The 27,642-nt window shown below is 40.7% G+C and overlaps 1 protein-coding gene across 3 annotated transcripts in view; it reads right to left on the bottom strand.

Moving 5' to 3' along the window:
* UXS1 (UDP-glucuronate decarboxylase 1) overlaps window positions 1-27,642 on the bottom strand; it is a 118,159-nt gene that overhangs the window by 52,659 nt on the left and 37,858 nt on the right. For 2 of the 3 annotated variants that reach the window (XM_025180385.3, XM_075917766.2), the window contains exons 2-6: window positions 20,507-20,534; window positions 17,203-17,251; window positions 15,247-15,290; window positions 10,751-10,811; window positions 5,813-5,993 (exon numbers count right to left, since the gene is read on the bottom strand). In XM_025180385.3, the coding sequence (XP_025036170.1) occupies window positions 5,813-5,993; window positions 10,751-10,811; window positions 15,247-15,290; window positions 17,203-17,251; window positions 20,507-20,511 (340 nt within the window). In that variant the 5' untranslated portion in view covers window positions 20,512-20,534. Of the gene's footprint in view, window positions 1-5,812; window positions 5,994-10,750; window positions 10,812-15,246; window positions 15,291-17,202; window positions 17,252-20,506; window positions 20,535-27,642 lie in introns of those variants that run through there. The other variant, XM_075917782.2, reaches the window with a different exon arrangement.

Genomic DNA, 27,642 nt, shown 5'->3' on the forward strand with positions numbered 1-27,642 from the left:
ATTATTAAACAGACATTATTAAAACTGAAAGGGCATGTCATGTTCAAGGTTTGTTCACATGCACGTAGGAGAATCTTCTGAAGCATAAAATACGTTTAAATTATTAGAAGTTATAGCCCAGTCAAGCTAATTTTAAAAAGAGAGCAGCTAAATTAAGTCCAAATTTAGACTTCAAAAAAGTTACACCAGCCTAACATCAACATCAAGCCAGGTGTAATAAATTTATGTTTCTACACAGTGATGTTTGCATCATTTAAACTGAACAGGTTTTTTTAATGTGTCTAGCTGAACTCATGCAACTTGCGTGTTTAGACAACACCTTTGATTAAAGTCAAAATACTCCCAAGCCCAAATTCTTAAGAGTTACAGTAGAATCATATTACAAGGCCCTATGCGAGAAAACCTAAATTGTTTTAAATTCATTGTCATCCAGAACAATGAATTTCTCAAATCCCGAGCTGACCCCGGGCTCCACCCAGCATTTCAAAGCAGCAGCACCACCACATGGAGCCCAGGGTCAGCTGGGGACTGACCCCAGGCTCCACACAGTGTGCAAGCTTTGAAATGTGCAAGCAGGGGGGCTCTTGTGCATTTCAAAGAGCAAGTGCAGCGCGGAGCCTGGGTTCAGTGCGGGACTCTGACCCTGAGCTCTGTGTGATGCTGCCGCTTTTAAGTACTTCCCTTCTCTCTTCCCCCACTTGCTGCCTCTGATAGAGGTAGCTGAGGCAGCAAGGGGAGGAGCGACTAGTCGACTATCCGATAAGCATTTGCTTATTGAATAATCGACTAGTCCTTTACATCCCTAACCTACATGTCTATGCGACCATGTCAAGTTAATAGTTTTAAAGTTTAAAACTTTATTTGCTCCCCCCCCCCTTGTTGCAGTGTAAACATACCCACACAACAAACAGAGGCACTAATTAGGCAGAGCAAACAGTGAACCTGACTATTGAGTGCTGTCAAACACACTGCGTGAACAAACAAATCTTTCCTAGTCACCCTGATCTTATGGCTCATTTTCAATAGCAGGTTAAAAAAAAAACCAGAAAAGTTTGATTTTTTTTTAAATCAGTTGAGAAATGTCCCTTTAAACCTAATGCCCAGCATCAGTAGCAAAATAGCTTTTGTCTTTAATCTTTACAAAAGAACAATAATAGTGAAATTTCACATATACCAGGTTCTTTTTTTAAAATCAAATATAAAAAAGTCTAGTATTTTAGATTTTAATTAAAAGAAATCAGGAACAATAAAAACCAAATGCTCATATATTATTTAATCTTCACTTACGTCCTTAATGCTGATGTAATATAATCAACCTATTTGGGATAGAAACATCTTGTTGAGTTGTAAGTCACAACAATTTCCTTAGATGATGAAAGTCTGCAGTAATTAAGTCCCTTTTAATTAAGAATCCGCTTTTCTTACACTTATTCCTATGATATCCAAGTGCCTTCCAAAGACAGGCAGAATTTAGAAAGTTCAACAATTTATCTGCAATAAGAGTTTTGGTCCAGCCTTCAATGCACTTCAGCAAACATGTACAAATACAATCAACTTTTTATACAAACAGCAGCAAACTTAAGCCCACAAATATTAAGCACAAAGCTGAACTTTCATTCAGGAACACAGAAAACTCCTTACATCATAGGTTGATGGGATTTCCCATAAGGCACTGTCTATACTGAGAATTTTAGCATCTGGTCCCACTGTTAGTCTAGTAAAGACATAGTTCAGCTGAGGGGAAGCCCCAGGTCATACTGGGTATTATTTCCACTAAAGTATTAATTATACTGAAATTAAAATCTTGAATTTCAGCAGAATCACTTGATACAGCTGATAAAACCCTATTGATACCATCCCATAATATGCCACTTTTTAGTTGCAGTTTAAAAAAAAGTAAAAGAAGACTAACAGCAGTGACAAGAACCATGCACCACGTGAACACAAAGTGCAACATTATTCTACACTGGCCTCATCTTGGTCTCTGGCTTGTGACAAATTAGTGTTACGCTACTAGATTTTACGGAGCAGAAATCTGCTACCTACACTGAATCTAACATGGGCCAAAACTAACTAGGAACCAGGCTACCCCATAACATTTTCACAGTAAGATTCCTAGGGTGGAGTCACAATGCCCCAGAAGCAAGAATTTCTCAAAACAACCAATTTACTCTATGACCTGTAAAACAAGATGGAATGATAGTTCATAGAACAGACAGACTAGCAAATGTTTGTCCTGCAGCACTACCTACCTAGCACACTAGGCAATATGCAAACAGAACAAAGACTGCTTTTGTCCTATTGGACTAGCTCCTCCAATAAGATGACCCTAGCATTATTTTAACGAATTAAACTATTAAGCAGAATAAAATAATAATTTGGCAGATGGATAGAGGTTAATGGGAGAAAAATGAATCAGAATGCAACTACCAAAGCATTCATAACTCAGTTGTATTTGACAAACTGGCCTGAAAAATTCCAGTGCATTTAATACAGCTCTTACACAAGCTCAATTTCATGTCAGTTGTTCTTGGTACAGGTTTTACAAGGAAAATACCTAAGGAAAGGAATTAACATTCACTACTAATTTATTTGGTATCTCTCATGAAATTAACAGATTAAATTCTGCAAAAAGATAACAATTCTCACCTATTCAAGACATCACCTTAAAGAATTAAAATCCTTATTTAAATGGGCCAGTTAATATAGGCCTTGACCTAGCAAATTTTTTTTAACTAAAATGAAAATTAAATGAAAAATTGTAAACACACACCCTGTTTAATAGAGATGTAAACAGTTGCTTAAAAAGGCTGAAAATCTTAGCAGTTACACAGGCACTGCAGCCTCTGCAGCATAAAGTTTTATATTGTAGAGCCTGTAGCGAAACTGCCTTCCCGAGAGCCGGGCAGAATTTAACCAATAACATTAACCAACAAGCATCAGCTTATCAGATAACCAGTTAAACTCTCCACTTTCAGGTTCTTAAGAGCTATGATTGGTTCCATCTACCTAAATGTTTATGCCATCATCCAAGCACTCCTTTGGTACAATTCAAAGAAGGATACATATTTATTTATTTAAAAATTCAGTTTAATTGTGGACCAAATTTAAATTGGTAGTGTCTTTTAAATAAAAATACCGTTATCCTTCAAACAGATCTACAGAAGATAGATGTGAAATTAATTATCCTGCCATGGGCTGTGTTCCCATACTGGAAATAATGAAAAATGGCTAGACTGAGTTAACCGCACCTCTCTCTTTACAAGTCTTTCACAGTACTCCTTCCAATAACTCTGGGAATACAACTGCTTCCTTGGGATCTCGTCCATCCATCAACTCCACCGCCTTTCACTGATTTATGTTAAGTAATGCAGACAGATTCCTTGATTAGATTTTGAAGCATCAACAATAAGGAGAGAGTCACCCTGGAACCGCCTTTCATTACATTCTGCAAACAGACCATATTTCACAGCCAGCCAAGACACTAAAATAGACAACAATTTTAACAATGTCCCACTGGTATTGTTTTTACTATAAGCTCCTGATGTTCTGGAGACCATTAGCAAAATTCCTACTGTTCAACCAAACTCCCATGCTTGAAATGCAAATTGGCAGTGTGATCAAATTAAATCCGAGGGAGGGGAAAAAACCTCTTACCTACTGAAGCCTACGACTACGAACGTAACCCTGGCGCAACACAACAGAATATTCTTCCCCAAAGAAGAGTGTCCTTTTCATCAGCTTTATTATATGCTTGCTATAATGATGTGTTCATGGAGTACACCGTTCCTGTGTGAAATGATAATCCTGAGACAAGACATTAACAGAACAGAGAACAAAACTAGTGCTTTTAGTGTCTCTGCATCAGTCAAGGACCAATGCACCTGAAGAAGTTGAGTGTTAATTCATACTCATGATAAAATGCTGAGGCTCAAAGAGCTGGACTTCAACACAGCTGTTCCCTAGAAACTGATGCAAAGCTAATCCCCCACGCCACCTATTTAAACATACATGGCAGACATATTTCTCAGGATAAAATTCAAAATCAAATTCAATCAAGAATATATCCTTTTTAGATAAGGAATTTAATCTTATTTCATTGCAATACCAAAGAAATGATATTGTGTTAAACATTCTAAAAATGGTCTGGAAGGTAGCAAATGAATGACTGATCCTTATGCATGGCTCAACCTCCCACCCTTGTATTCATCAAACCTGCACTCATTCAAATTCTCTCTAAACCTCCCTATTGTTATATATCCCACAAGTTGTAAATCATAATTTTAGTGTTCCATCCAGAGATGAAATACGCTCCAATTAAAAAAGCCATGTAACATTACTACAGTAACTTCTCCTTCCCAGCTTCACCACACTACCTGCTGTATTACTTAACACTTACTGTGTCGCATCTAATGTTGACTAAGCTCTTTAGAGCAGCTATTATTTTTAATGTACCCTCCAACTCATTTGAAGAAGGTCAAATAATATCAAAAACAAAACAGCCAAAGTTCTCAAGAAAAGATTCCCCCTATCTAAACTGATAGAATTGGAACACGGAGAAGAGATCTGAAACATCTGAAAATATACCAAGTATAATTAGTTAAAATGAAGGTAACAGTGAAGGAGGGAAAGTAAGAAAGTTGACAATGAACTGGCTGATGTATAAGCTACTAGTAACTGCAGTGAACACAGATCCAATTAATCAGATCCTAATCCCACTATTCTTCAGTGGAAGCACAGGCTAAAGTAACAGACAGAAAATGAACCAATGCACTGTCAAAACAGACTGAGCATGCACCTGCAGAACTATTTCAGCATATAGTCAGAGGCCATCACAAGACTTCTAAGGAGATGTATTTACAAGAGATTTTTCTGCAAGTTCCATCCATAAGAAATACAGAAAAAGTAGAGAAAACAAGACCTTCACTGCATTTTTCTTCTAACTATATAACTATTGTATAGCTGCAACGTTACAAAAGTGATGAGAAAATCTCTTCTGTGGCTAAAATAAAATTGTCATCACCTTACCGCATTTCACTTTATTACAAAGGAAACCCATAATAGTAAGTACACCTTGCGCAACATCCTGTAATTACAATAAAAAAAGTGTTCTGCTGCTTATGGTATTTTAGGTGTAGGATTGCTTACATTTTTTATAACAAGAGTGGGTCTTGTTTGGATAGGTAGGGGGACATCACATCTTACTTTACAGGTGGCTTGCAAAGGAAATTAGGAATTGTGCATTCACCAGAATTAGGGATCTCCACCCCTGCCATATCGTGACCTCATGGCACAAGAAAACATAATGGGTCTCAAAAAAGAAACAGGTAAGGATACAGAGGGCAGATTTTCCAATAGCTATTAGTCAGATGGTCAGGGATGCAACCCCATGACATGGATGAATCTCAGCCTGTGACTGCCAGAAGCAGCAACTAGATGACACATGGTCACTTCATTGCCCTGTTTTGTTTATTCCTTCTGAAGCAAGTGGCGATAGTCACAGTCAGAAGATAGGATACTGAGGCAGGTGGACCCTTGGTCTGACACTGCATGGTCATTCTCATGTGGCAAAAATTGGGGGGAGAATATTCCTCTTCTCATCTGGTCAGGAAGAAAGAACATTCACAATGCAACAATCTTTATGAACCCCTTAGGGGTTATCGCCACTAGGCTGAGAGAGCAGGGAGGACCATACCTACATAGATCAAGCAACAAAAATGCACATAAATCCAATTTCTAAAAGCACCTCTTCTGGAAAAGTGGGATTAAGTACAGAGATCAAAGCACATCAGTGTTTAAGCAGGCTACTCACCTTCAATGTACAGGGGCTCAACGACATCATGATTAATCAGTTCAAAGTTCTCATGGCCAATCCAGTGTTCCACATTTCTTTTCCTGCCCGTAAAGAAGTTGTCCACAACTGTAACCTCATGGCCATCCATCATTAGTTTGTCAGTAAGATGAGACCCCACAAACCCTGCTCCTCCAGTTATCTGCGTTAGGACAGCGGGTATGAATTTTTTTTCTTTTTACAAAAACACCAGACAAAGTCCACAAACACGAAGACAGAAGACAGCAACTTTCCAAATTTTGATTACCACGGGGGGACAACTCCATTTCCTTTTAAAATTCATTTATTTTTAAAAATTTAGACCCAGTTTTTAGGTACTGTAACATTTCAAGAGAAACTTCTAGCTTGAAAATGTTGAACAAAGGCCATTTTGGAGAATATTGTAAGATTCAATTTTTTTCTTCCCTGCCTGCCTTACCCTTAAACTGGGCTTGTGCCCTTCATGCACTGGAAAACAGCAGAAAGCATGGAAAATATTCCCAGTTATCCTTACTTCAAGAAAGGTGTCAAGAGAATCCTGGGTTTTGGAGCCAGCTGTGTGGTTTAAAAAAAAACAAAAACAAAAACAAAAAGCCACACCCACACACACACCAAAATAAATTCCACGCAACATTCCTGATATTACTACAATTAAATCTTGTCTACTCCTGGCTTTGATCGAGGATGTCATGGGGTGGGATGAATTTAACTATTCAAAGTGCTCTCATCTTATTCAAAAGAATGAGGATGTCAAATCTTTAAAGATCTCCTTTCTTCCATAAGGCTGTGAAGTGTAGAGTTAAAAAGAAATGCGCTCTAAACTGTCTTACACCTCTTGCCCTCTGATTCTCTCAAGTTATCTGGCAATTTTGCTAGTTCTTCTGTCATCTACAATGTTACAGGATAGACAAGTTCTGAAATTCTATAGTCAAGAAAAAGCCTTCAGATGTAAACTTTCCACACACTTTTCCTAAAGTGCTAAGAAATACAAAAAGACCTTTTTTAGCTTCTGCAGCTCAACCTTAAAGAACAGTGAATCAGTGAACAAAATTATTGTAGGATTTCTTCAACAAAGAGGTGTTCTATGCTGCATGACATGTTCTAATGGACATTTGTGGAAGCAATTATTTTCTCTAGGCCTTACAAGCTATTTTCCATGAATGTACAAACAACATAGCCACTGCCAAAGACAGTTAAAATAAGAGAGGTCTAAATCAACTGACCTGATCCACTAGTACATCTAATATGATGTACAGTGAACCCTCGTTTATCGCGGTAGATAGGTTCCAAACCCGACCGCGATAGTTGAAAATCCGCGAAGTAGGGACATGTATATTTAACATGTATACAGCGAGCCCTCGCTACTTCGCGGTTCGACCATCGCGGATTCACGTATATACATAATGTAATGAAAAAAGTCCGCGAAGTCGTGAATCCGCGATGGTCGAACCGCGAAGTAGCGAGGGTTCACTGTATTATGTAACTATGATCAAGATCAGATTTAACAAGGATCTCTAATTATACACTTTCTGTATCATCAGTGCACTTCAATGATTACTAATGCCCTGGCAAATTACACAGCAAAAGGATTTGCTGGATTCGTTTATTGACAATTAGAATTAAAGGATAACATGACAATTTGATAAAATGTTATCAAAAGGATCATAACGATTATTGAAATCCTTTTCTAGTTAATAAAAGCCAAAATATTCATTTTCCCAACACATTTACTAAAAATAAACTGTGCCATGCAAACTTATTTTTTTAAAAAGTAGGAAAATAATCTTCTATTTGCCTTAGTTATTTACCTGACACCTGATCTATAGCTTCTCCTATTTTCTTCCATAAAAGTCCTGAAAGTTCCCTTCCCATTATCCCACAGCTGTTTTACTTCATATTAGAAATTCAGGATTACTGGTATGATGGTGGCACAGATCAGTGAAATCTGAACCAAGGAGGAATTTTTAGTTGGTGTATTTATATTTCTTTTTTTCTTTTGTTGCTTGCCTCTACTGGAAGCACATGTCCAGTGCAGGTAATCGTTTAGTAAGGAAGCCAGTCCCCAGATAAACTGGATCTGAAGGCAGATTAGGAGAAGGCATCTGTTCAAGAAGGTGGAGAATAGGGTTAGGGCCTCTAATGTCTAATACAGCAAGGAGAGGGTGGAGGAGTCTTAGCAATGAGATTGGGACAGACAGCTGCCCTCCATTAGGCAGAATGAACAACAAAAGAAAGGGGGATCTGCACTGGATGAGTTAATGTCAGATAGTGCCCCAGAAGCTTAACGAAATACTGCAGTCTAGCTAAACCACATTCTCGGTTTCAGGACAAAATTGGTTTCTGTGGAAGACTCCACAACTCACCTCCTTTGACCAAGGTGCAAGAAACCCCTGGTACCAGTTCTATGCAAGGATCCAGAGAAGGCTTGACTCAAAACTTCTGATATTTCTTAAGTACAGTGAAAAAACATTTTAAAAAAACAGGCAAATGTTTAAGAGCTCTCATATCATCCCAACTAAGCAAAACAGGGCACAAACCCAATTTTAATTTTTTAAAAAACTATGCAGTCATTTTGAAATGTTATTAAGGGATTTTATGGCAAATGTAGATTATCTTGATTAATGTAAGGGTTCACATAAATGATTTGGAAAAGGAGCTGAATTTCCCCAGAAAAGTAAACAATCATTGAATTCATGTAACATTATTTTAATTCACTTAAGGCTACATCAAAAATAAGAAAAGGATGATTTTAGCACCTAAGTTGTCCACATATAATCTTCCAGCAATCACAGTATTTCAGAATGATAGGCTGGACACACTTCATTTCAAAACACAGCTGCCTTATAAAATCACAACAGAGCCCAAATCCATTCTATTGCAGATCAATAATTTTGTATTCAAAGCTGCAGACCTGATACTTAGTGCTTGAGGACACACTAGCACCGTGTGGCTAGAATACATGTACTTACCACTTCAATAGTATTATAAAATAGTTGATGTCTTCAACAATTATTAAAATGCATTAAAACAGTGTACAATTCATCTCTATCTGAAACACTTAAGACATTTGTATAGTTGTCATGCAGACTGGTTGCAGTCCTTTCCGGCACTTTCAGTCAAATTCAGGACAATGGATATCCCATGTCAGAATTATTTAGAAAAAACACAGTGCTGATCCTTAATTGACATCAACCATTTTAAGAACCTTTCCGTGAAAGGAAAAAAACCCATTAACTACCCATCTTTTCAGAAAGAGCAAGGATAAACAGACAGGTCTAGCAGCAAGGCAAAGAATTCAATAAACTTCGGCTCTGTTGGACCAGAATGATAGGGAAAATGAACTCAGTGAGGAACCCTAACCCTAAATGGACACATCTAAGAGCTGTCAGCTTGAGTAGGCTCAGCTGCCACGCAAGAATATGAGCGGAAAGATTGTCTCTGAGGATATGTCTATACTAGCTGGTTAATTCGAGCTAGGTAGGCAGATGAGGCGACCGGAGTTACAAATGAAGCCCGGGATTTAAATATCCCGAGCTTTATTTGCATGTTCCCGACCGGTCGCCATTTTGAAATTTCACTAGTCTGAACTCACTGGACTTAGTTCAAATTAACATTTCACTGCTGTGTGTAGCTGCACGGCAGTGAGTTCAGGCTAGTGAAATTTCAAAATGGCGACCGGACGGGAACATGCAAATAAAGCTCGGGATATTTAAATCCCGGGCTTCATTTGCAACTCTGGTCGCCTCATCTGCCTACCTAGCTCGAATTAACGAGCTAGTGTAGACGTACCCTAAGGTACTGAGGAGAAAAAACAAAGAACTTCTTGGATTTAACACACCTTAAATTGCATCTTGAATCAAACTAGAAGCAGGAGCAAACTCCAGAGTACAGATTGCATATATCAGCCCACCTGCTTGCTCACAGGTCACTAAAAACACCTCATCACCTCGCTTTCTCTTTTACACTTGCTCCCCATTCAATTCAATACCTAGTTTAAAATCTGCACTCTGATACCCAGAGCAATCTATATAATGACCTCAGCTGCCTGAAAGCTCCACTTCTTCCTCAGACTCTGACCTTCTTGACATCTACAGTCTATCAATGCAATGAAACTGTCAGACAACAAAAAGGCTGGTGAGCACTCCCCAATCCCTATAAGGGCAGCAAACATTCTGAACACGTTTGCATGATACAGGCTTCTGTATACTCTGTACCTCCTAAGAATTCACAGGAAGGCTCATTTCTATACCCCAGACAGAGCTGGCACACAAAACAGAAGAATTAAGGACAGAGTGAACCTCCAACCTGTTTCAAAGGAATCTATGGGCCAGTGCAGCAGCATAGATTTCTTGGAGCACCAGAATGGCCTGTCACAACTTCCTCTCTTCTGCCTGTGATGCACCCTGGAATGTTCTCTACAGGACCTCCTTGCACACACAATTCCTGGAGCCTGGATTCTCGCTCTCTCTTTTTGTTTAAAAACTGAGCAAGAGAGACCACGGGGCATCTTGAACTCTGGCTTCACAGTAGACTCTCACTAAGCGTTGTTTGGACAGGTTTTTCTAACACTACACACTCTAAACCACTACCACTTTTCAGAAGAATTCCAATATCAGAAAATTTCCACCAGCTGGGAATAGAGGTAAGGGTCCTTCTGAAAAACAAATTAAGAGCCATTACAGGTCTAAGATGTTGCAGGCTGACAGCAGAAACCCACTTAAGTCACACCACCAATCCAGTGACCAAGCCTATTTTCCATATGCTGTGAACCGATGTAGTATGTACCGTATTGCACAACAAAACGACCACAAATCTTCCAGATTCCTCAAACTTCTATTAAGGTCACAGAATTAATTAACACAATTCTAAGCCAATGTCTCTTATTTCCAGAGCAGGAGCCCTGATGAAATACTGACTTACCAATATTCTTTTACGGTCCTTTTCAGATAGAAATTTCACTGGTGGATACTTCTGGGTGAAACTACAGAACATTTTAAAACAAGAAGAAAAACTAAATTAAGCTTTATTTAGGTGAGTGGGTGACAAATTTTCCTCCATATACATACCAGGGTTGATAAAAAAAATCATTGATTTTAAAAAAATTAAAAAATTGGATTGCTTTGATTTTTAAGCTCATCAATACTAAATTTCTCATTTAAAAATAATCATTACAATTAAATCTCATCACAAACATGCTACACTTACAGTGTCATAAAAATGAATTAATGGCTCTAGACTGTCCAGCCTAACTACCAGCTCTGGGCTTCTTGTAAGTTCTGGGCTTTCAAATTGTTTTTCAGCAGATTAAAGTAATATGTGCAAAGACAGCAGGCTATATAGGATTGTTTTTGTTCAGTACTTATGTGGTGGCGGACCCGGGCCGAGAATGACAGAAGAGTTAAGATATTGTCTTAAAGACAGAGACTATAGGAAAGGACAGAGGCAGCACAGAAAGGAACAGTGGAGTGGTTGGAGTAGAAAAAGGGAAGTCATTCATCACGCACACAGCTTCTTATACTCCCCCACTTTTGCCACAGAAAAAATGTCATGGCTTCTGGGCGTAAGAGACCCCCTGTCTGGGAATATTTTAAAGAAATTCCGTCCCTAGGTTAACAACGGAAAACGTTTCAAGTGTAAGCAGTGCAAGAAGATTTATGCAAGGTGTAGTTGCAAGAATGAAACAGCATAAGAGAGCTAGTTGTAGAAGTTTTAAGTATACCATATGTTTCTGAGGACTTGTCTGTTAAGACTAAATAACATTTGGATATATTAAAAAAAGTTTAAGGACAGCCTTCAGCTGGCAACTCAGGAGACAGCTACAATTGCACATGTGAAACATTTATGTAAGATTTAAAATTTATTTTAATAAAATATAAGTGCTACTTTGTATGTGTGTGTGATTTAGTTTTCACCATCTCTAATGTACTGCTGCTGCATCTGCAGCTTGACACAGGTAATGAGTATTATGCACTATTTCCTAAATTAATAAAATCAAGTTATCTAAAAAAGTTACACAAAATAAACCTCTTAGATGTTATAAAATGTTGTACTGAGTGGTAAATTATCATGTTTTAGTGAGCAGATCTGCACCATTATTTAAGAAAAATGTGAAGTAGTATCAGTAGGAAACAATTTAATAAACAATTTTTTTTTGGTGATTTAAACCAACCCAAATCTACTTTGTGAAATTTGTCACAAAAATTAGCTCACTACGCTTATACAATAGGACAGAACACAACACTGAAAACACTCAAATGTGTGTTTACTTAGATTAACTTTATGGAAAATTGCTTTTAAACTGCTATTATCCTCGTAAAGAAAAAAAATCTGAGCCACCACAAGAAATTGTTCTGCATTTAATAAAAATAAGGTAAGGAGATTGAATTATGAGTTACAAATAAAAATAATGCATAGATTTTTCAGGGTTTGTGCCTACAGAGCTGGAGAACTGATGCTGATGACTTCACAGGAGACTGAAACCAGAACAACTGCTGAAAATAGGATTTTTAGATGGTGTGCTGTATTATGAGAACATCAAGTGAGTTTGTGTTGTGTTTCAATTAAACAGCATTTTTGTCCTGGCAATACTTCAGTAGTTCAGGTCATTTTTAAGTAAATGTCATAACAGGCAACTTAAATAATCACCACCCTTCCTCTCCAGTTAGTCTGATGCTGCAATTTGTGGGTAAAGTGAGTCAGTGGCATGAACAGAAGTGAATATATGCCAAGAATTGCCCCTGACATTACTTTTTCATCGGTACACATTTTGCACTCACTTTGCATGAGTATAAATTACTACGCAGACACAAAAGTGGAGAGTCAGGCCCATCTCTTGCGATTTCATAATACCAAAATTAGGCTCAGAGAGGGGTAAATGTAAGTATTTTCTTCCTTAATGGCAGGCACACCAAAACAACATCTGAAATACAACCTATTGACAATACACTTCACACATACTCCAAATACAAAGTTATGTATGTTCATCCTTCCCAAAAGCTAAATAACCTACTGGCTCTGATGCAAAAAGAAATACATCTTAATTTGACATATTGTACCAAAATGTAACATTACTAAAAAATTTAAACTCATCAAGCCATCATGACACACAGACCCATACAGAAAGGACAGGGCAGATAGCAGCTCTAAATCAAGTAGATCAACTAAGAAACGCTTTTGCTACAGTTAAAGATTAATTACATAGACAGAAACCCGTTTATCTGATCTAATTGGGACTATGGTCAGATCAGATACAGTAATTAAAAATTTGGATAATTCGGAGAATGGGCAAAGTGCTTCAGTCCGAGGCTGACAATGCAAGCTCCATTGTGATGGACTGAAGTGTATATTTCCTGTATTCCTTGTATGTACTGGAGATTTTGGTTAGTATGGAGAGCCAAATAATTCAGGGACAGATAAACGGGGTTCCACTGTACTTAGTTTAATAACAATCAGCTGAAGACAAGAGACAATGTATAGAACTTTATGGCAGTATGTCATACAGTATCTACTGATGGCAATGTGTAGTTAATATCTGTATGTTACAAACAAAGTCACCCTGTTTGATTAGTTACATTAGTGCTCATATTAGGATTTAGTAAATAAGGGTCACATATTCCTATCACAAAATACAGGACTATGTAGCACTTTAAAGACTAACAAGATGGTTTATTAGATGATGAGCTTTCGTGGGCCAGACCCACTTCCTCAGATCAAATAGTGGAAGAAAATAGTCACAACCATATATACCAAAGGATACAATTTTAAAAATTGAACACATATGAAAAGGACAAATCACATTTCAGAACAGAAGGGGGATGGGAGGAGGGAAGTGTGGAAAAGGTAAATGTCTGTGAGCTAATGGCATTAGAGGTGATAATTGGGGAAGCTATCTTTGTAATGGGTAAGATAGTTGGCGCCTGTGTTGATTTACAGGACTATGTATGTGTTCAATTTTTTAAAATTGTATCCTTTGGTATATATGGTTGTGACTATTTTCTTCCACTATTTGTTCTGAGGAAGTGGATCTGGCCCACAAAAGCTTATCATCTAATAAACCATCTTGTTAGTCCTGTATTTTGTTTCAACTACACCAGACTAACATGGCTACATTTCTAGCAATATTGTTTAAGGCAAAAACACACCTTCTCCTTAGGGTTTCTCACACAGGAACTTTATTTCACAAACAGCAAGTAATCCCATTGACTTCAAAGAGACCATTCTCAGTGCACAAAGCGCAGGTATGGAGGGTTTAGAGACCCTCGGCTCATGCTGGAGACCAGCTCAGTTCAAGTTCTCAGCTCCCAGCAATTGAGTTCTAGCTAGTTAGCTCTGTGGGGAGCTTAAAGCAGGGCTGGGAAAGCTTTTTTGGGTCAGAGGCTGCCCATCACAGAAAAAGCAGCCAGGGGCTGCACACAAGTGAGAAGCAAAAAAACAAAACCAACCCCTCACTGATGTGGCTCCTAACTGAGAAGAAATGCACTCCCCACATTCCCCTCCCACACCAGAGCCTGGGAAGGGAGGGGGCAGCCTAGCAGATTTTGTGTGCTCCAGCCCTGTGGCAGAGTAGCAGGGAGGCTGGAGCACCAGTGTGGGCTCCCCAATGCGGGGGGTGGGGAGATCACGCACATTTGGCCCCCCAGGCCTGCGGTTCCCTACTCCGGGCTTAGAGCCTGGAAGGTAGCTGGGTTCATAGCTGAAGCCCTCCCAGACTACTTCACTAGGGAGATAACCAGCCTAGGATTCGGCTCAGAGCCATACAGTCTCTCATCAATTTTATGGCTGCCTCACACTCAGGCAAGGGCTCAGGGGCTTAAAGCTGAAGCTGTGAAATCAACAAGAAAGACTGGTAAGCTCCTGCTGAGACACTGAGTCTTGCACTGGGCTCACAACTGGGGCTTTCATGTCTGGAGGAGAGAAGGAGAGCCATGGGAGCTCTAGCTGAGAGCTCAGTGCAGTGTTCAATTTCTTAGTTAAGAACCTACCAGCTCCTCTTGTCAATTTCACAGCTCCGATTGTAAGCCTCCTGCTGTACAGTGGAGCTATGAAATTAATGACAGCCATTAGCTGATGTAAGTAATGCAGTGCCTATATGGACACCGCATTGCCCTGACTACACCAATATTAGCACTACACTTCTTATGGAGGCAGAGTTATTATAGCAGTATAGTAGGGCACTTACATCAGCAGGAGCAAGACTATAGTACTCACACTGACATAATTAGGTTGACATAAGCTACCTTATGGTCAACTTAGCTGAGTAGTATAGACCAGATCTTAGTGCTTACTAATAAACAGGACATGTCTGATGTTATTGAGCATAATATTTGTGTGTTTCTAGAGAAGACCCCAAAGCTCATTTAGGACAAATGAAACTTAGCACTGCAGAATGAACCCCAACACCACAAAAACAGACATACCTTTTTTCCAGGTCTCTGATTTTCTCTCTCAGAGGTGCAACAGCCTAAATTAGGAATAACAGTAATTCTTTAAAGAAAGCTACAAGAACTTACATCTCAGAAAAAGAAAAAACAATAAAGATTATTATAGAGGTGGCTATCTTATATCGCCAAAAATCAGAATAATTTTCATGTATACAGAGTCTTTCGTGCCAATTTATGCCAAACATTTTACAAAAAAGAAAAAGAATCTGTTACAAACACAGGGAATTACTCCAACTATTACTGACATGCAGAGCATGAAGTGTAGCTGTTTAAAAAGCATGTAGCAGCAGTAAACAGTAGTTTAGGACAACACATGAAATGAATTTAATTTGTTAGGGAAGTTTAGGCTAGCAATATAATTATACATACTCCACATGTGATGGATTTTAGTAACACCTGTAACTCTTGTGAAAATTACTTTAAAGACTAAAAGTTGCCAGGGCCTCACTTTTAAAGAGACAATGAAACATTTAAAAATGTTCTAAACATTTCTTCAACTAGATTGTTATAGACACACTGGGGAAAAGGGAAAAATTTTAAAATGCAGTTTACCCACTAATATCTATGTTCTTAGATTAACTCTCTGCACACAGACTGTGATAAATTACATTAGTTTGACTTCCAGATTCTTTATCATGTAATGACAGCTTTGAATTTTAAACAAGGGAGATGAACTCTGAGCATACTTCTTTTGGTTTTATGTTTTATAAACACTTGGTCCCAATTTAATTTTTAAATTTAACCTGAGCATCTCTTCAGTATCACCTGAAATAGTATCACTAGCACCAGCATCCATTAAACTGTGGATTTACTGCTTTAAAAAATACTGACAGGTTAGATTTTCATAACTAACAGCTTCTAGGAACTGAAATAAATTGTGCATTGTGTTATTCATCCCCCTCACCCCACTATGAACTATAATTTAGGCTTATTAATTCAGTAACTCACACTGAGTAATATTTCAATAAGCAATCCTTTTGATTCTAAGAGAAAAGTATTACACAGTGTGAATAAAGGTGGTGTAATTAAGGTCTAGGTACTTTCAGCAAGCTCTAGAGAATTTTTATTGCTCAAGATTTTTACAATAATTTTTGCATGTTGGATAGTCACAGATTTGTAAATCTTAAAAAAAAAAGTAAGTTAAAAACAGCATTTCTAAACTTTAAAAAAAACCTACTGCAGTTGTATCCAAAATGTCAAAAGCATACTTTAGGCATAAAAGCCTGTTTCAAAGCTTACTGAAGTTAATGAAAAGACATCAAGTAAATTCAACAGGCTTCAAATCAGATTCGAACTAACAGGTGGTATACAGTTCTTTCGAGATTGATTCACCAGATTTCTCCTATCACACTGTTGATCGCCTCACCTCACCTAAAACTAAACAGTCACACAACCTTGTCTATATATGCTACTCAACTTTCATTTTTCAGTACTATTGAACTGGAAACCTAGTACAAATTTATAAAGTTCTTCTGTTGTGCTCATCAACATAGTATTTCATTGTTTAAATAATTGGTTAATCTTCTCAAGAGTTAAAAACAAAGCAATGCACACGTGAAAATTTTAAAATACAGTAGTAAAATGCTTGCTAAAAGTTGAATATACTTAATTTTTTGGAGGTGTGACAGAAAAAGGAGTTGGCATAGCAATCTTAATTTTGATAAAGACTCAATTCCTAGCAGGACAGGGATAGTTAGGAAGACACTCTGGCAAACAGGATTAGATTTTCAGAGTTCTGAGAAAAGTGTAGGGAAAGCAGGGAAATAACTGATCAGTGCTAGAACCTGTTTGGGTCCATTTATAATGAAGAACAGTATAGACATGAGACCTAATGCTGAGGGTTATATTAGTGGAAGAGTAATAAAGTAAAATATTCTAATAAAAAGAAAATTAAACAAATAAACAAGGACATTAACCACCTAATAAACTGACCTCCTCTATCTTACTTTCAACTTTCTGATCCCCGTTGTCTTGAATAGACCTGTTGAGAGTGGAAAAAAAACCATGAACAAATCAAGTAAGCTACATTTCAAATACGTTCCTATATTTTTTAATATTTCCTTTAAAAAGTTATGACTTTAGAATGGGTTCTCTAGAGATACATAAACAAAGAGCAAATGACCACCTTCTGATCCAATGTTTACTCAAGTTAACTGGAGCCTTTCCATTACTTTAATGGGCTTTCAGTCAGGTCCAAAGTTAGCACTTTTGATCAACATGATAGATTCCACATTACATTAAATATTCAGTTCAATATAAAAAGCTAATCTAGTTACTCATCCCATCACAGGATAAGTCACCTCCTCCAAAAATATACTTGTAGTGCAACTGTATTAGAAATCGTGATTAAAATGGCTTGCAAGGGTGTATATTTACTGTTTCAGTGTAACAAAATATATTTTTTCCAACTGCTGAATTTGCAAGCTCAATCTAGGACATAATGGGCCATCACGAATTGTGAGTACGTCACATGAGCAGCCCTCCATCTCAGTGGGCTGTAGCAGCCCCATACCCACTGGGGACCACCTGTGGCCCCACAGCCCCCGCCTCTGTCAATCCCTCTCCAGCACATGACTCTTTCACACTGATTTGCAGAGTTCAAACTCTGGGAGGGAAGGGGAAAAATTAGGACGGCGCACGAATCAGCCAATTTGAGCATTCCAAAAATGCTGGGAGGGAGGGATGGAGGGAGAAATAGGAAGTACAGGGTTCCACTGCCCCAGTGCATCAGAAGCACACTTGGGAGGGGGCCAGCCAGGGGATTCGCAGGCCACAAGTGGAGCCCCAGTGGGATGCAAGAGACCCACAGGCTGCAAGTTGCCCACCACTGATTTAGGATCAGAAAGTTAAGATGAATTCTTCATTTCCCAACCTATAATAAAAATTCTATGGGTAACGCCTTCAGCTTTTAAGCCAGCTCCCCCGCAAGCACTGATTCCCAAGGGTGGCCTGCCCCCCTGCAATGCAGCCAGGAGCCGCCTACCCCCACCCCACGCTATAACAGAAGTAGCAGTATGGAAAGGCAGGCAGAAGCCAGTGCTCACGGTGCAGGAGGTGGGGGTTCTGTGAGAGCCCATACATGGAGGGAGCCTGCTTAAAAGTCAGCTCCCCACGATAACACCCCTATCCCGTGTTACTGCATCTCATACAGAGACAGCAGCACAGGGGGGAGGCGTGTAATGGTGATGGTTAACCATGAGCCCAGGCTAATCAGTTAACCATTTACTTGAAACAGGTTAGAGATGTGTTACTACACACATTTAATCAACTTTATGGACAAAACATACTTAAAGGTTGCTCAGGAAAAGTGGAGCCATACCAATGTATTTGGAGATACTTCAGGGTGGCCTCAAGACAGGAAGTTGCAGAATAAAGCTGGTCTCTTGTACAGGTTTCATTGTTATCTCATTTAGAGTGTACATGCATATTACATCTAAAGTGATTAGTAATATTCTTCCTTTGAGCAAGCAACTTCTACAAACTTAGCCAGAAGAATTTGTGTGCACACCATCTAGTTTAAGGGCTTGCCTACTCCTAAAAGGTTGCAGCTGTGCACCTAAAGAGCTTCACAGAAGACGGTACCTATGCCTACAAAGGGCTTCTCCCATCAGGGTAGGTATTCCAACTCTGAGGACCAGGAACGTAGCTGCTGCGAGAAATCCTCCCATCAACATAAAGCTGCATAAACCAAGAGGTAGGTCAGCATAACTGCGTTGTGCAGGTATGTGGATTTTCCCCATTCTGAGCAACACAGTTTAATAAACATAATTTGCTAGTGTACTTCAAGCCTATGTGATTTTACTTAAGTTTGCATGAATCCTTGTTTCAACTTAATTTTCATTTCAGACAGCTTATGGAACTATTCAACGTGATTTACAGTGGCAAGTTTTTGCATACTAGAGGTTTCATGGGCAGCCAATGCAAAATGGAGTTCTTTCAAGTAAAACAGAGCTCCTTTAAATGGAACCAAGAGTCATTACACCTAGAGAAACAGAAGGCCCTTTGTTAACAACACACACACATACCACAGTGTTAGAAATCAGAACAACAATTCTACTCATCATTCTGGGGAAAAAAAAAATCTTAAAAAGTAAGTCCATCCAGCATACCTGACTCAGGAAAAATTCCCACTGACTTCTGTAGTTTTGCCCCAGGAAGGAGTACAGTATTAAGTAGAACCATCAGGTTCTAGAGAATCTTTTTACAAAAGTCAGCCACTAACTGTAGCAGCAGCAAAAACTGACTGCAGGTTAACACAGTATCATCAGAATATTATTCAGGAGTAACATACAGTAATTTTCAATAATTACTGTGTCAGATATTTTTCTGAAAATAGACCATGTTCATAACATTACTGTTCATCTGTGGAACAAATGATTGTTTCCTTTGTAGTAAGTGATTAAGGAAAAACTTAACCAAAAACACAAGACAGTAAAAGGTATTTAAAGCAATCTCAGTCAAATCTGTTGTAGTGGGTTCATATGCTGTAAGTTTGAGAACAAAGAAACTGCAGTTTTATTGTGCGTTTTTCCCTTCTTAACACACCCATTTAGTCAGAGATGGCATATCCAAATACTCCACTTCTATGGAATGAGGCTATGTAGATGGTCTCTCCCCTAAAGTTAACTCAACGGGGATATTCCCACATAAGATCATGTCTTACAATCAAAATTAATTTCCTTGAGTTGTCTCAACACACAATGAACCCTCCTTGATTCAAGGCTGCAGGCAGCAGCAGGAATCTTCCACACATCAGAGGAAGTGACTCCATTGTAGTTAGGTGGGGATACTCCATCCAGGCTGTGTCAAACCCATGTGGCTAATCCACAATGGTGCTGTACTAAACTGGGTGCTAGGTTGAAACAAAACCTAAGATCAAGCCTATACACCTTCAGATATGTCTGCTAGAAAGCTTTGGACAGAAGTTTTCCTTGTGTGGACAGAAGGGCGATTAGAGACAATGGCTCATCTAGCACAACAGATTTAATGAGCTGCAAATCCTTGCTTGTTATCCTGGAAATCCTTCCACTCCAGGGGAATGAAGAGGAAGAAACTCAGCATTTTTTGTCCCTGCCAACGAAGACACTCACAATCCTGTGGTAGTTCTCTAACGTTTAAGGCCTTTTTATTACAGGAACAGAGTCTATGATGATTACTGTTAAGAGCTGGCATGATGAGATGGTAACAGAAATAACCTTGTTTCAGATAAAAATACTGGTACAAAATAATGTATTACCTCATGTTGATAAAGTTGCCCCATACAGCTAAAAAGAAAGAGAGAGAGAATATTATAACAACATTTAACAAACTATTATTTATTTCTTAATTTATGTCATCCTCATAGGAAGAAATTTAAAACAAAAGTAGACTTTATTAAAACTATACTAAACTTATTTATTCTAAAAACAAGTCACTTGAAATACACCAAGTCATCAGAACCCTTTGTACAAGTTAAAGAAAAGTGATGAAGTTAGACAAGGCTCTCCTGTGACATAAAAGAGAAAGACTTTTGTGTCAAACAAAGAACATGCAGTGTATCAGTTTGTGAAATACTCACTCCAAACAGATATTAAATTAAAATTGAATTGTTTAACAAGTCAACAATTGCTGAGTCAATACAGGGCAGCGGTCCTGCCAGGTCTGTAGGGCAGGAATCCTGCTGACAATCATGACAGGGCCTGCTCCAGACCAACCTGCCTACCACCGATTGGTCAGGGGCCACTGTGGCAGAGCAGTGGTCAGGATCCCATCTGCCCACCGGCACAAGACCAATAGTCAACAAGTACCGTAAGGGAAACACATTGGGTATGTCTATACAGCAAGCTGTTATATCGAAATAATGTCAAGATGGAGGACTTCTTACTTTGACTCCTGTAACCCTAATTTCATGAGTAAGGGAAGTCAAAAGGAGAGTGTTCTTCCTTCAACTTCCTGCTGTGCAGACAGCACCAAAAGCCGAATTAAGCTATTTCAACTTCAGCTACGCAACTGACAGAGCTGAAATTGCATATCTTAATTCAACTTTTGCCCTGCAGCATAGAATCTGTCTCTCCAGAAGTTCTTGCACAATCACCCTCCAGGTAAGAACACAAATTCCTTCATTCTTAGGAAGGTGAAAAGTCTTCAGTTATAATACTAGCATATATTGAATACAAAAAATATCGGAAGTTCTCAATTGCCTGGAGAACTGGTTAATGAACTAGTCTGCCATATAAAGGCAGTTCAAATGTAAGGTCTTAGCCTCAGGCTTGTATTTAATTCCTTATTTATTTTTAGCACTCATATGTATATAGAAGATAGAGCTTACAACAACAGTTAGGGTATGTCTAGACTACATCCCTCTTCCGAAAGAGGGATGTAAATTAGACATATCAAAATTGCAAACGAAGCCGAGATTTGAATTTCCCACACTTCATTTAAATAATTTATTTGATTTATTTATTTAAATATTTTTACCCCGCCTTTCTATTTAAAATATTCAATAATAGCATCACAGTGTTTTTAAAAAATGCTATTTCAAAAGTGAAACCGCAGTCTAGACGCGGATCTTTCAAAAAGAAAAGCCTTTTTCAAAAGATCCTGTATTATTCAATTCAAAATAGTGTTTTTCTAAAGAACGTTGTGACGCGATTATGCAAATGTGTCAGGGCTGACCGCCAGTTACCCCTGCACCTTATCGCAGACAGTCTGGCTCGAGTCAGCAGTGAGCCAGTTTTAACTGGTGATGAGCTTGCAACATAAGCAAGTTATAAGATAATTTGGCCCAAGGACATGATGTATCAGAATTAGATAGCAGTGGTGTTTCCTGCTAGAAACTTGTTTGTGGATGTTTACATCCCTAAGAAAAATAATTAGAAGATGGTCAAAAGGCACTAATTGAGCGAACAGTCTCACCTGTGGACCTAGGCTGTGTGGGTGCCCAGGAACTCCCCATGCTAGAGCAGCACCCGCCACTAGCCCTCAAGAGCACGGACAGAGGGTCCAGGACTGTCTGTAGCAGAAGGGTATAAACATTGGATTCTTGCTTGCTTCATTGCTTGCTTTTCCACAGTGAAAAGCACATATTTAGTAATGCGTGAAGGCTGTGAGGTGTAATATGCCCTGGCAATAAAACTTCTTATAGTTACGCACCCGGTGTGATTTCATTGAGTGTATCCAAGCCTCCTGTTAGAGTGACGAAATGAAGCGTGGGATAATTCAAATCCTGGCTTCATTTGCAATTTCGATAGGTCTAATTTACATCCCTCTTTCGAAAGAGGGATGTAGTCTAGATATACCCTTACAAGACTTTAAGGCTGGGGAGGGATGGGAACCTAGCACCTGCAGCTTGCCTTGATCCAGCCTGTGACGCTCCGGTCTTGCCCCCCCTCTCTCCCGCGCCCCGCAGCGGAATGAGCCAGCACTGGTACTCCAGCCATCCCTATGGCTGTTGCTATACTTGAAAGGCGAAAGCGCCGCAGGGAGCACGAGCACTGCATGGAGCCAGTCCCCAGCTAATCCCCGGCTCCATGCGGCACTGCCACTTTGAAATGCCGCAGGGAGCCTGGGAACTCCCATCTGCCCCTCTCCCTCCCGGCTGCATGCGGCATTTCAAAGCAGCAGACCCTGGAATCCGCATGCATGTACCATTTCAAAGCAGCAGCGCCACTTGGAGGCCGGGGTCTCGTCCCAGGCTTCATGCAAGGCTGCTGCTTTGAAGTGCCCCTTTTTCTGTCCCCACCCCCTTGCTGCCTCTGATAGAGGCGGGGGGAGAGAGGGGAGGACTAGTCATTCACATCCCTAAATTGGATTCCCTCACCTAGCAGTACTGCAGACAGACAACAGGAATTCCCTAGTAGTTCCTCTTTCCAGATGCTTTTTATCTCAGGGGGTGGGGAAGAGAGAGGGAAGGCAAGAGGAGAAGTGGGTCTCACACTGAGCTGTACAGAACTTGGCAACCAAGAATAAGAATTAGCTGCAGAACAGTATGAAAGAAAACATGTAGGAGAGAAAGGCACTGGTAACTGAGAAAGGAATTAAAGAATATAAAAAAACCACAAGACCCAAGATCAACAGCAGGTAGGAGGCTGAGTATTGAGTACAGGCAGTCCCCGGGACTCGTACAAGATAGGGACTGTAGATTTGTTCTTAAGTTGAATTTGTATGTAAGTCGGAACTGGCTTCCAGATTCAGCCACTGTTGAAACTGACCAGCGGCAGACTACAGGAAGCCTGAGGCACAGCTGCTCTGCCCCGGGCTTCCTGGAATCAGCCACTGATCAGTTTCAACAGCGGCTGAATCTGGACACCTGGGACAGAGCAGCTGGGGCGCTGCCGGGTAGGTCCCCGCAGCAACGCAACTCGGCGCTGCGGGGACCAACCCGGCAGCACCCCAGCTGCTCTACCCCAGGTGTTCAACTCAGCCGCTGCTGAAACTGACCAGCGGCTGATCACAGGAAGCCCGGGGCAGAGCAGCTCTGCCTCGGGCTTCCTGTAGTCAGCCGCTGGTCAGTTTCAACAGCGGCTGAATCTGGACGCCTGGGGCAGAGCAGCTGGGATGTTGCCGGGTTGGTCCAGTAGCGCCGAGGAGCGGCGCTGCGGGAACAACCCGGCAGCGCCTCAGCTGCTCTACCCCAGGCGTCGGCGAGAAAAGCCTGGTCTGCTGGGGGGGGGGGGGCGGGGCACTAGCTGCGCCCCCCCCCCCCCCAGCAGACCAGGGAGACGCGGAGCGGCGGGACCGCCGAGACGTGCCGTAGTCCCGCCGCCGGCGTCCTCCGCAGCGAGAAAAGCCTGGTCTGCTGGGGAGGGGGGGGAGAGCGCACTAGCTGCGCCCCTCCCCCCCCCCCCAGCAAACCAGGGAGAGACAGAGCAGCTTTTCTCGCCGCAGAGGACGCGGGCGGCGGGACCGCGGCACGCCTGGGCTGTCCCGCCACCCGTGTCCTCCGCGGCGAGAAAAGCCCCGTTCGTATGTAGGGATCCGACATAAGTCGAATCCACGTAACTCAGGGACTGCCTGAATAGCAATATGAGTAAGAGGAACTGCATTTATCCGCCATTCCTGTTGGGGGAATAAGTAGCTTCTCCTTCACACAAATAATGGGGAGAAGAGGAAAGGAGGAAACAAGGGTTTTCAAACTGATCAGCCACTTACTTGTGAGAGACTGATAAATAAGTATTGGGTTTCTAATTGATGGAAGACTTACATCCTGTCTCTCACACACTACCCAATTAGAAATCTGAGTCAAGTGCATACAAGCAGCTATTCCAGGACAATTAGAAAAGAGCTCACAAATAGGCAGCCATTCATAAAAACAAATGTGCAAAGTAATAAGAAAATCTACAACTGTGTCTTGATTAGTCAGTTCAGGAACCATTTGGACAGACCTTGTGGGATATTGTTCCATAACCATTCTGATAGGAAGTAAAGAGCAGTGACATGAAAACGATAACTCTGGAAGAACTGAACCACTGTAGTCCCATGATTATCTGATCCTAATTATTTCAAGTTCAATTTGCTCACTTCATGGGTAAGGAGTTAAGATCAGACCAGTAGCATTTAGGATAGACAGAGATGTAGCTAAGGCCATATTGGCCTGCAGTATCTCTGTGACCTGTGAGGATATCTGTACACTGCAGGAGACAGGTGTGATTTTCAGCACAGATAGACAGATATACTTTTACTAGCTCAGCTCAAACTAGGCCACTAAAAATAGTAGAGTGGACATTGCAGCACTGATGGTGGCTTGGGCTAGTCACTGGAGCTAAAACTCAGGGAGGGGGGCAGAAGGTCAGGTGGCTAAGCAGAGGTGTGGTCAGTGCTCTAAGATCCGCACTATCACTTCTAGCATTTTATCTTGAGATGAGCTAGAATACTAGAATCACACCTCCCAGCTGCACTGACCTTGAGAAGGAAAGAACACAACTTGATTTTTCAGACCCTTAACTGAGTTTGAGAGAGTCAGAAATAGAGTCAGAAATAGTCAACTACCCCAGACTAACACGGCTACATTTCTATCACTATTCAGAAATAGTTAGGAATTTGCACTGTTAGTCTCAAACAAACTTCAGTTAGAACAACTCTGACTTCTCTTTGAAAGTTTATTAGGTACATTTTTTCCCACAATAAAAACAGAATTTTTTTTAAATTCAAAAGAAAACTTCAAGGTTCTGGAGTGTTTTGAGAGAGACAAAGGTCTTGTGTAATGGACTTTACAAGGGAGTAAAGAGCTAACATTCTGTTTTGACTGCCTCTGATCCAGACCAAAATTCTGGACCTCTGGTTCTATTTCCCCTTCAGGAAAATAACTGAGGGGTGTTTTGAGGATTAACAGTGAAGTGCTGTGAAGACTGTCATTTCAAATGTTAATTAATACTACAGACACTACATGTTTAAAGTTATGGCTTCCAGAAAGCAAACATTGCATGAACCCACCTAATCTATTTTAGGGGTAATGGCAGGAGAGAATGAAGGCCCTTGCTACTGAGAGGAGGGCAGTTTCTAAAACAGGACATTATAGTTCTGCAAAGCCAAGCTGCATACATCTTCACATCCAGGCATCAGGACTCTTGTCCTTTTCCCATCTATTAAAATCGATGATGAGGTACTGGAGAATGTTGATCATTTTCTCTAACTTGGAGGGTTTCATCCAAAGCAGATATTGGTATAGAAATCCAACACTGTCTGAGCTGTGCCAGTGCAGCCTTTGATGGTTTACAACACAGGGTTTTTAAAGATCACAACATTCAGACAGACATCAAGCTTCTTGTCTATCAAGCCGTCATTCTCCCAACACTATTGTATGGGTCTTAAAACTGGATAACCTACAGACGTCACTTGAAAGTCCTTGAGAGGTATCACCAAGGCTGTCTCTGCAAGATCTTGAAGATCAAATGGGAAGATGGACACACTAACATTAATGTTATGGAAGAGGTAAAGACCACCAGTATCAAGGCAATGATCATCCGTCAGCAACTTTGCTGGACTGGTCACATCACTCGGATGCCAGACTATCACCTCCCAAAATAGGTCCTGTTTTCTCAGCTGAAAGAAGGAGACCATAACGCAGAAGGACAATGGAAGTGTAATAAGGACTTACTAAAGGATGACTTAAAGAAATGCAACACTGAGGCATGAGAAACACTTGCCCAGGATCTCTCAAAATGGAAAGAAGTCCTACACAATGTCTCCCTGCATTCTGAATTTGCCCACTGTTAAGCTAAGGAAGGGAAGACTGGCTTTAGTCATGATCAACTGTCTGCTGTTGTGCCTGGAAACATCTGTCCTTATTGTAATAGAACTTGTAGTTTAAAGATCAGCCTTATCAGCCACCTGAGGGTCCACAACTCCCATGGAAGATGATCATACTCAGCAATGAGTGATCGCCCATCATCATCGGCCCTGCCCAGGCCGGAGGCAGTGGGGCCAGTGCACAGGAGTACAGCCCAGGATTGCACCCTGGGCCAGCAGCAAGAGCGCAGCCCCAGCCAGAACCAGTGGGCCTGCAGAAGGGATCAGGACCAACAGCCAGAGGGGAGCCTTGACCTCTCTGCTCAGGTCCCAAGGTTGCTGGACCAGGGAGGTCCCATCTGTATCCCTATTTATACCAAGGATGTTAAAACGTGGAGGTTTTTGGTAAACATATAACCGGTGAAATTTTCAGCAGTTACATGTTTACATGCTGGGAGGAAGGGGACTTAGCAGCTCTGCAGGGATCGGGGAACACAGGGAGTCAGCTTTTAAGTCCGCTCCCCAACATACTAGCTCCCACAGAGCCATCAATCCCCCTACCCCTGTGCTGCTGCCTCCATATGAGAGTCAGAAGTGCAGGGGGGGTGGCAGCTTCATAGAAGCCGGTAAACGCAGGGGTTAATCAACTATACTATTACATACCTATTTTGAACTCCATTGCCCTGAAGTCAGGCACATGGGTGAACTTACTCTTCCTGTTTGCTCAGTGTGGAGAGCACCCAACTGAGTATGCCAGCTCCACACAGCCAATGCGCTCCCAGCTAAAGTACATGGAAGGTGCTGGATCACCTGGATCTGTCACGAAAGGAGGCTTTACAGGCAGAGCTCTGCTCCAATCTCAGAAACTTGCTCAGGGCATGGAAGAGAAGGGATATGTTAAGGACACACAGCAGAAGAACAATGCAGGATCCAGTCTGACAGATGGCTGGCTCACGGGTTACCAGTGCAGTTGAAAAGCTGCAAGAACCTTCATAGGATGTCCATGGAATGAGAAAATTTGAAAACCCTGCATCACATAACACTTAATCTGCTCCCAGAGACATTGCAAGCCCTTCCCAAAACACCTTGGGGTCAGCTGCAATAGCTACCCAAAATGTACTGCTGTGTGTCAATGCAAGAGCTACTAGTATGGGTATGCTCTGCCAA

The sequence above is a fragment of the Pelodiscus sinensis genome, chromosome 1, assembly GCF_052426305.1.
Source record: "Pelodiscus sinensis isolate ZL-2025 chromosome 1, ASM5242630v1, whole genome shotgun sequence".
NCBI classification, from domain to species: Eukaryota; Metazoa; Chordata; order Testudines; family Trionychidae; genus Pelodiscus; species Pelodiscus sinensis.